General features: G+C 42.2%; 1 protein-coding gene across 1 annotated transcript; it reads left to right on the plus strand.

Annotated features, from left to right (window-relative positions):
- Window positions 1-5770: 5770 nt before the first annotated feature.
- Window positions 5771-7889, plus strand: LOC147005287 (PRAME family member 19-like). Its single transcript, XM_085836381.1, has 4 exons — window positions 5771-6030; window positions 6498-6609; window positions 6883-7073; window positions 7835-7889. Exons 1-4 carry the CDS (start codon window positions 5771-5773, stop codon window positions 7887-7889), a joined length of 618 nt encoding a protein of 205 aa, XP_085692507.1.
- Window positions 7890-10312: the final 2423 nt, after the last annotated feature.

Here is a 10312-nt window from a genome sequence, read left to right on the forward strand (position 1 = left end):
TCCCAAATGCTGGTATTTAAGTTGTGCACCACCACTGCTTGGAGTTAAATGGAAATTTTTGGTGGATGCAAATCCTTCTCTTAAGGGGAGACTGATTGACCAGTTGTAGGTAGGAAAACAAAGCAAACTCAATGGCATTTTAGCAGATCTGAGTGTTAGAAAGTTGTGTCATGCACTTTTGTTTACTTATGTTATTTTCCATTTAGATTATAACGTGTTTGCTTGCCTATTAGAGCTACAATTTTCCAGTTTTTATGGGACTTCTTTTCTCAGGAGTGAAAAAAGGGTGTGGATTGAGATGGAAAATAATGTGGGGATGATCTCAGAGGAGTTGGGGGAGTTGTAACCATAATCATAGCACATTGTATGAACAAAATATTTTCAGTAAGGGAAAAGCAAAGAAAACAGGAGGGAGATATGACTGAGTAGTTAGAGCACTGGCTTCTCTAGCAGATACCTCAGGTTCATATCCCAGCTTCTTTGTGTCAGGTCCTGTGTCTTTGTCCCCCATGCTCTTAACTCCTGAACCATCTCTTTATCCCATATCTGGTTAACATGAAGGAGTGTCAGGTTAGAAAATTGTCTACAGATAATGCCACTGAGATAGGAACTAGACAGGCTGAAGGCTCATACTACACAAAGAGGCAGAGATAGTATATTCTTTAATTTGAACGCAGACAGGGTTATAGATGGAAACTATTTTACCTAGGCAGCCATAAGGAATTTCATGGGGTTTCCTTACAGAAAAGGATCCCAATATCCAGACTTGACAAGTGAGATAGTACAATTTTAGAAGCTTGAAAGTTGGGAGCTATAGAACTCTTTATCATGAGAGAACCAGAAACATGGAGAAGGCCAGTGGCTCCTTGAATGAGACACAATCTTGAGGAGAGTGCCTCCAGAGAATTTGTTCCCAAACATGTAGCTAGCAAGCCTTTTCATGGTGTACACTGTAGTGGAAGGAAACTGATCTATATTCTGTACTTTCATAGGAACCAGTGTCACTGATGCTGTCCCCCTGGAAGTAGTGATTCTGAAATGACTCCCGAGGTTACTCTCTAGGCACATCTAGTAGAGATTTTCAAGACATGCAAAGGTTGAGGATCAAGGCTAGATCTGACCATTGTCCTATGATAGCCAATTTTCTGGAGAAAATAGATGGGAGAGGCCAAGATCATCAGTTCCTTTGGATTTCCAGTCTGTAGTCTCTGGCTTTTGCCTGTCAAATTCAATCACCACTCAAGGACGAAAATGATTGCTCATAGCTTTGGGCAGCAAACAGGTGTTGCTCTGAAGCTCACAATGTTCCTTCCCAGGTCCTACTGGTGTGGCTCAGAGGTGAAAACAGAAAGGAATTGTGTGTGCTAGGAAGATGTGAATGGCTAAATACTATAGGCACAGTTGCTGAAGTAGCTGCTACATCTGCATAGGTGGAAGTGGGCACCAAGCTACCAGAATAAAAGTTCTGGGCACCAGACGAGCAAGGGGGCTAGAAGTTTCATGGCCAAACAGAGAACAATGTTTAGTAGCAGGATCTCAGCCTCAGTCAGGTCCAGAGGTAACCCTCAAACAAAGACAGATGAAAAAATTACCCCCCCCTAAACCCAACAAACAAACATGAAACAAGCCAGATCAAGAAAACCTTCCAGGATTTCCATCCTTCTACTCTGATGAGCATGGAACTGAAGGTCAACCTCACCAGGACAGATCTCCTTGAACCTTGGTGCAACAATACCACCCAAACAACAGATTCTAATGTGCATGAAATTCCACAAGGACAGCCTGGAAATGCTGCTCAGAGGGACACAGGTCAATTACAAAAAATCTCTAGAAAAAAAAAAAACTTATTGCAATATAATATGATCAGGGATCTATTGTCTCTCATTGAGAACAAAGCCTGGACCTGAAGAAGCCTTTTCCCACCATTGCTTATGTATACAAGGGCCTCCATTCCCTCTGAGGTGTGACATTTTTCATGCATGCTCAAAAGGGTGTGCACATCAATGTCTGGGTTTGGTGACTGTAAATGGGATAGATCCCCAGGTGAGTCAGTCTCTAGATGGTCATTTATTCAGTCTCTACTCCATACTTTGACTCTGTATCTCCTTCTATGCTCCCCCTTTTTGTTCTCCCCTTCTAAGATGGATAGAAGTATCCACACTTTGGTCTTCCTTCTTCTTGAGTTCCATGTGGATTGTTAATTTTATCTTGGGTAATCTGAGCTTCTGGGCTTCTAGATTAATATTCACTTATCTGTATGCCCCAGTGTGGGTAAATGGCAGGGCCAGGAAGCAAGAGTGGGTGGATTGGTAAGCAAGGGGAGGGGAAGGCATAGGGGAAGGTTGTTTTTCACAGGAGAAACCAGGAACGGGGCTAACATTTGAAAATGTAAATAAAGAAAATATCCAATAAAAAAATAGGGTGTCATTAATGTTATCTCTGGCCAGAGGTACTTGTGGCTCTTCCATTAACAACTGTGGTGCCAATTTACTCGGCAAGGTCAATGCTAGCCCCTAGGCTCCATAATTCCCTGGTCATGAGCCCCATCCAGCTCAAAGTCTCCTTTCTCTTGGTCCTATTTTACTCTGAAAATCTTTCGACTTTGGATTTCTTCTTCCTTTTCCAAGGAGACCTGCACTTTGGAGAAAGACCTTTTCTCTTGACCCAAGGAGTTTTTCTGCAGATATTTTTATTCATGAAGCCCAGGACAAGAGGCTGAGCTGCCAATCAATCACCCAGCTCTGATTGTTGGCATTTGAATGGGAGACACAGAATTACATTATGTAGTTTGGGGGTCATCCTTCATCAGTCCACTGAAACATGCACCAACAGCCTGGATCAGATCTTGTGGTATTTTGTACATGATGTCTGTCTTAGTTCATTTGTGTTTTGGTGTGTCAGCAGGGGAGTGTGCATATAGAGTAAAAGGACTGTAAACTGAAGTGGTTTCTCTCAGTAGAGCTGTGGGTCCTACTACTGAACTCTGGCTTGGCAGCAAGTGCCATTCCCCTCTGAGCCATCTCACTGGCTCTTAAGCTACCTTGAGGTTTGAGAATTTTATTTTGTGTTTTGGTCATTTTTTGTTTGGTTTTTTCTCTCTGCTTATTTGATTGATTGGTTGATTTTTTTACAGGATTGTTTAGTTTACCGATCTCTGGTTCTTCCTGAACTCACTTTGTAGACCAGACTAACCTTGACCTCAGAGATTCACCTGCTTCTACTGCCCTAATCCTGGGGTTTATGTCTGTTCCTGCACGGTCTGAGAAACCTCACCTTGTTTGTGTGTTTGTTTGTTTTGTTGTTTCGAGACAGGGTCTCTTTGTTTAAGAGCCCTACATGTCCCATAAGCCACTCTGAGGAGCATTCTGGTTTGAAATCAAAGATGCTCCTGCCTCTGACTGTAGTGCTAGGATTAATGTCCTGTGCCAACCTGTTCAGCTCTGGTTCAATTTTATGAATGATCCTCACTCCATAGGTTTCACTCGTTGGGAATTAGTTATTTAGATTAGGGTAGCTCTGAACTCCCTGAATCAGTCAAACTTTGACTCCTGAGGGGAGGGAATAAATGTGTATGCTGCCATTCCCAGTATAAATTTATTGTTTTAATAACATTTGTTCTATGTGTAGGGATGTTTTGCCTACAAAACATTTGACAGGTGTTCCTTTCTAAGCCAATTCTCCAGCCCACAACCCACATCACATCTCATAGCCCTGAGGAATGTTCTTGGGCTGATCCTACTTGTCATACTCTAAGTTTCCTGAGCAGCCAAGGCCACCATCTCCCTCACACCTTCCTTTTGATGTTTGCCTTTATCTATTTAGAAAGCAGGTCTTGTAGGGATCAGACTATACTTCAGCTTACAATTTGTCTGAAGATGACATTAAAACGAGCCTACTACCTCCCACTTCCAATTTTGAGCTTACCACCATGCCCCATCTTGTCTGTTGCACAGAGAATTTTAGAGAGGAATCCCTGAATGCCGGATAGCTCCTTACCAACTGAGTGCACACACAACACCCTGGCTACTATAGTAATGGAATCAAGCCTTGCTCCTGTCCTACCTTTTGAGTGGCTGCTGCTACAGTTTACTGACAGAGCATCCACTTCAGCCCTTGAGCTCCAGTACATATTCCTAACTCTGACTCTGTATTCTGTCCCAAATCCAACGAAAAAGAATACCTTTGAATTATGCTATGTCTCTGATCAACAACAGATTAAAACCTTAGCTGATGAAAACTGGAAATGACTCTGGTCCCATGAATAAAATCCAACCAGATTGTTTATTCATAACAGTTATCCTACCAATAAAAAGGATTCTGAGGCAGTTGAATTTCTAGAATTAGACTTCTAAAAAGTCTTTGGCTTCTGAGCATGACAAGATCCCTGGAACAAATTGAAAACTAAGTAAACCGTAAGTAAGTGAAGGAACAATTCAATAAACTTGATGTTGTATGGTTAATTAACAAGTGGAATATTCATATTTATCCATGAAACTCTTGGGGGAGCGTGAGGATGAGGAAGATTGGAGAGTACATGAACACAAGTTTTTCTGATTCAACCAATGAAACGATGAGATCTTTGATCTGGAATTTGAAGGGTGGAGATTAAACCAGGAAATCCAATTCCAGTTTTGGATTGGAGGGTGTGGCTACAATAGGGAGGGGTGAGCAGAGAGGTATATAAAGGCATCAGTGGAACTAGAGAACACACTCAGAAACCTGCAGCCTGGATAACTACCTGGTGCAGGGGGACATAGAGACTTCTCTGCAGTGCTCAACTGGTATGTACTGTTTTTTCCTTGGGTAATGCAGTTTGATGTAGAGAAGTTTAGACTCCTTTAAAGGAACAGGTTGAAGAAGTTGGGTTTCATTCCAAATGAATTTTTACCTTTGTCACCAATATATTTCCATGATAGCTTGCCTAGTTCATTAGTGTGCTTCATAAAAATTTTTTGAGACAAGGATTCTGTATCTTGTTCAAACTCTTTTAGAACTGGCCATGTGACTCCTGAGAAGCTGGAAACAAATCATTCTGACTAACCTTTTCCCTCAGGTTTCTCCTTCACTGAATTTGTGTGTGTGTGTGAGTGTGTGTGTGTGTGTGTGTGTGTGTGTGTGAGAGAGAGAGAGAGAGAGAGAGAGAGAGAGAGAGAGAGAGAGAGAGAGAGAGAGAGAGAGAGAGAGACCCTGGCTCACAGTCTAGACCTGTATGTAGACCATGTATCTTTGATTTCCTTCAATGCCCAATTGTTCCAGTGATACTTGTGAGTTATGCATATGTATTGCCTTAGACTTTGCGTTACATCTTTTCCACATAGCTTTGCTCTGTGTACGTGATCTGCTTCCCAGATACAGGAAACCCTAAAAATTGTAGAAACATACTGAAGTCATTCTGCTTACTGGGAATTAATATTAATCCCCAACACAAGAATTTATGTTTGGTTGGTTGGTTGGTTGGTCGGTTGGTTGGTTTTGTTTGACTTCCAATTTTTTTTTTTAGATTGTTTTTGAGAAAGGGTCATACAAAAAGGATTTTGATTTGAAAATTATGTGCACATTTGATTGATAGAAAAACCCCGGTTGTGGTAGTCTCTCTTTCCACCACAAGTTTAGGTTGAAGAGGTAAATTGATTTCTCTGTCACTGTCAGAGTAGTAACTCTGAAGCTTAGTGGTTGATGTAATGGTGAGGAAGTTTTACACACTTTTTTTTGAAAGTATATTTTTTTCTGAATCCTTCCCAAGGAGCCTTCTGACTGGAGACCATAGAGGATGAGTGTTCAGACTCCGTCCACACTCCTGAAGCTGGCATTGCAGAATCTGCTGAGAGAAGAGGCTTTGGCCTTGTCCTCTATGGAGGAGGTGCCTTTTCTGCTCTTCCCAGCACTGTTCAAGGAGGCCTTCGCTGGCATACTTAAGAAGCTCATGAACGCAATGGTGGCAGCCTGGACTTTTCCCTGTCTCCATGTGGGGGCTTTGATGAAGTCACCTAACCTGGAGACCTTCCAGGCTGTGCTAGATGGAATAGACATGTGACTGACAAGAGAATCTCACCCCAGGTGAGTAATAATCAAGTCGTCTATAAGGGAGCATTTGGGTACACAGTAGAGATTGTGGGGTCAGGGAGAATGGCTTCTGATGGGATCATCAAGCAGTGGTGCAGGAACCTTGAAGCTATTGTCTTCTTGGATTAAGGACAGTTGTCAGTGGATTACAGCTTACTATATGTAATCTCTAGAATGAGCCTATCCCTGGTTTCCCACAACCACTATTACTCGGACTAAGGAGAAATAAAGAGTAACTTAGTGGAAGGAAAGTGGTCAGGTCTACACATGCAGCTCAGGGAAAGATTCTGTAGCATGCTTGTGTGCACATTGCACTCTGTTTAAAGTAATTACACCTTAGCAAGATGGGGGAGACTTGAGTTTAGAGTCAGGTAGTCAAAGCTGACTGACTGTAGTCATATCTGCTGATATTTGACATGTTTCATTCCTGGCAGGGGTAAACTTCAGGTTCTGGACCTGAGGAATGTGTACCATGCCTTCTGGGACATATGGGTTGGTGCAGAGGATGGTAGCTGTTCATTAGAGCCCTTGGATGAGAAGCATACAGTAGTGAAATCCTTCCAAGATATGCACGGAGGAGGTTGCTGACTTGTGCCTCAGGCCCCGCTGGGATGAGACACAAGCATACTCTTGAAGTTGGCCCAGCAGAGGAAGGACTCCCTACATTTGTGCTGTATAAACATGAAGATCTGGGCTATGCCCATGAACTTTGTCTTAGAGATTTTGAATGTCTTTCATCCAGAGCACATAGAGGAATTGGAACTGAACACTGAGTGAAATGTGTTCAATCTGGCTCGTTTTGCTCCCTGCTTTGGGCAGATGAGAAATCTTCGCAAACTTCTCCTGGCACCCATCTATAAGAACGTCTTCAAGACTGCAAACAGGACAGGAGGCAGAGAAGACAAGTGTGTCAAGGAGTTCATTTCTATCTTCTCCAAATTCAATTGTCTCCAGCATCTCTCCATGCTTGGTGTCCACTTTCTCACAGACCACATGAATCAGGTCTTCGGGTAAGCAAGGAGGGAGAGCTGGGTTACCTAGCAGAGCATTTTTTCTTGTCCATTTTAAGGATTATTCATGTACCATGCCTGACAGTCAGCCACCTGGAACAAATTTTAGGGACCCTTTAGAATATGGATGTTATGTGTGATTCAAAGTCTCAAATAATTACTCCTGAAGCAGTAGACGGAAGGGAGGTAAGGAGTAGCTCAGATCATGTCAGAAGGGACTGTAATTCTTCTTGGAATCACGGCCAACAGGGAGTTGAGGATGTATTTAGGAGATGGGGGAGACCATTAAAGTGAGGAAGTGAGCTCTGTGCTAAGATCTGTGGGAAAAGCCGACTATCTTCCCCTGTTTTCCCGTGAGTAAAGGGTTTTGAGCCCCAGTACTGTGGAGTACAAGGGACATGAGGGATTGTATGGAACTGTAAGGGATAGCAAGAGTGACAGTTCAGATGCTGGGATTAAATGCAGCTTTGAATGAGCCCACATGTAATATCCCTAGATCCTGTCAGGACTGTCTTTGTATGGAAATCCCTCTATGTGTCTTAGGGGCTAAACTGGTTTTCTGCTTGAGACTGAAGTCAGCTGATTAGGTTGGGTGTTGACTTGACTAGGCTGATTTCAAAGGAAGCATCTCAGGTAATATCAATGGTCATTTGGTCACAATGAGCTTGGTCACCTGGTCACTTCTACGACTCTGTAAACCCCACTCCATGCTCTCCATTACCATTTGCCTGAACTAACCATCTGGTCTCATTTATCCCTAGGTGCCTGATGACATCCTTGGAGACCTTCTCCATCACTCACTACCAAATTTCATAGTCAGACTTGAATTCCTTCTCTTGCTGTCTGAGTCTCTTTCAGCCAAAACATCTGGAGATGAAAGGTGTGGTCTTACAGGTTTTGGATGTGATGCCTCTGAGAGGTCTCTTAGAGAAAGTGGTAAAAACTCTTGAGACTCTGAATTTGCAGGGATGTAGGATGAAGGACTCCCAGCTCAATGCACTCCTACCTTCCCTCATACAATTCTCCCCGCTTACCAAGGTCAACTTATACAACAATGACTTGTCCATGCCCATCCTGAAGTCCCTTTTACAGCACACAGCCAGCTGGAGGAAGATGAATGTGGAACAATACCCTGCCCCTCTGGAATGCTATAATGAGTTGGGCCATGTCTCTGTAGAAAGATTTGCCCAACTGTGTCAGGATCTCATGGATACACTGAGGGCAATAAGGCAGCCCATGAGCCTCTCTTTTGCTACACATATATGCCACGAATGCGGTGAGCGCTGTGTCTATGGCCAGGGACTCAGACTTTGTTTTTGCTGGAGGTAAACATGGGTACAGAACTTCTGCATGTGAATAAATGACAGGTTTGGGACACATCTCTGATGTGGGTTGCTCAGAGACTGTGACTTCAGGCAGTGTACAGAGGCTTGGAAAGGAAAGGATGAATCATAACTGGGATCTTGGAGGCTGAGCTTGACCTGGGGAACAGACAGATGGACAGTGTGGCCAGGTGCCTTGTGCAGTGATAAAGACAACTTGGGTGGTTTGAGTGGACTCTGTCAGGACAGATTAACTAGATCCTTTGTCATGGACTTGTAAACTTTTTGTTCTTCACTGTAATATTAAGTGAATACGTAGAACATGGGTTCTTTAGATGTTTTTCCTGTTGTCTGAGTAGAAGAAAGTATCTAATTTTAAGCATTCTGTAGCAACTGCCCTCTGTTGAGAGTTAAAATGAACACATGGATGCCAGATATAACATGATTCAAAATCTTGGGTAGGTGGATAAATTTATCAGCTAAGGTGGTTCACATACGGATATCTTGATTGGCCGGTGGTAAAAAAGAAGTCAAAATACAATCTCCATGTCTCTCACACTCCTTTTTTTCTTTCTTTCATTCACCCTCTCTCCCTGCCTGCCTGTCAACTTCACAGGTCATGTTGCTTGGAACCTGTAAACCTGCTGGAAGTTTGCTCACAGAAAATTCCTTTCATGCTATTCAAAAAAACAAACAAATCAACAAACAAAAGCTCAGGAGTCCAAAAGTGCAATGAATCATGTTTTAATGGTATATGTAGCTTTAGAAGATGGCAAAATTTGTTTTCAGAACTATCATCAGGTGCTTCCAGCTGCAACTCAGGCTTCAGGTGTTAATATCATTTCTTCAGACATCTGTGGATCCTGGCATTTACATGCACATTATGTACAATAAATCTGCGTATACACAAAATTGAGAAAGTTGTAGACAAAAATCACACCATTTCACAAAGACTTCAGAAAAATGAAGTAATTGAATAAATGACATTGGTCAGTAGCAGTTACCTGAGATTTGTGTGTCTCCAATGGTATTCCCCCTCCACCACAGTGTGAAGAGAATGTGTGAAGTTTCAGGTGTTTTCATTGAGCTTAATTGGGGAGTAGTAGCCCAGTTTGTTCTGAGCTCTGGTTTGAGGCCTGCACCTTGGATGTTTGAAAGAATACTATGACTTCATCCTAGACCAATATCTATCTTTCTGTCTATTTTCCTGTCAGTCCTTTTCAAGACAGTGGTTGGGAAGCTTAGTACTGCTCAACAGTTCTACATACTGGGTTTCTGTCTAAAGAATCTACAATACACACATAAATTCACATAAACACACACACAAACACACACTAAACAAATGAATAGAAGAAAGTATTGAGAATGAAAATTTAAAGGTAATTCCAAATATTCTCTGTATGTGAAATAAACTCTTGACTGTATCCCTCCAAGTACTTTACCTATAGCAATTCCTCACATCCTTAGCTTACACAGTCTGGAAAGAGAAAGACCAGTAACTAGACTTGAGCTATGGTGGTAATTAGTCACTGAGCTGAGCCATCAAGTTTGAAAATTTCAAATTCTTTTCATACTATGTGAGATGTAGTCCCAAGACACCATACATGCCAAGCAAGCATTGAACCACTGAGGTACATCTCAGGTTGACTTTGATCAACTCATTTAGTTGTTTATTTCTAATGTACTTCCAGAGGGTCTTACATCATAGCCTATCCTGGCTGATAATTCTGTCTACTTAAGAGGATGTGCAGTCCCTCAGAGATTGTTTTTATCTGGTGGCCACTTATTCTTCAGATCAGGTTTGGACAAATTTACAAATCTTCTGCCTCATTCCTCATACCAGTAAACATCATTTTAAACCAATGTCACAAATGTCTTTATATGAGGAAAGAAAAATATTAAGTGTCACCTTGGGCC

This window comes from Mus caroli, unplaced genomic scaffold, assembly GCF_978045245.1.
Source record: "Mus caroli unplaced genomic scaffold, Mus_caroli_1 scaffold_4, whole genome shotgun sequence".
In the NCBI taxonomy this organism is placed as follows: domain Eukaryota; kingdom Metazoa; phylum Chordata; class Mammalia; order Rodentia; family Muridae; genus Mus; species Mus caroli.

Excerpts from the sequence above, each read along its gene's own strand:
- LOC147005287 (XM_085836381.1), top strand. The coding sequence starts at position 5,771 with ATGAGTGTTCAGACTCCGTCCACACTCCTGAAGCTGGCATTGCAGAAT. Across the intron at positions 6,031-6,497 it reads GTGCTAGATGGAATAGACAT|GGGTAAACTTCAGGTTCTGG; the intron begins GTGACTGACAAG and ends CATTCCTGGCAG. Across the intron at positions 6,610-6,882 it reads CCTTGGATGAGAAGCATACA|ATGAGAAATCTTCGCAAACT; the intron begins GTAGTGAAATCC and ends TGCTTTGGGCAG.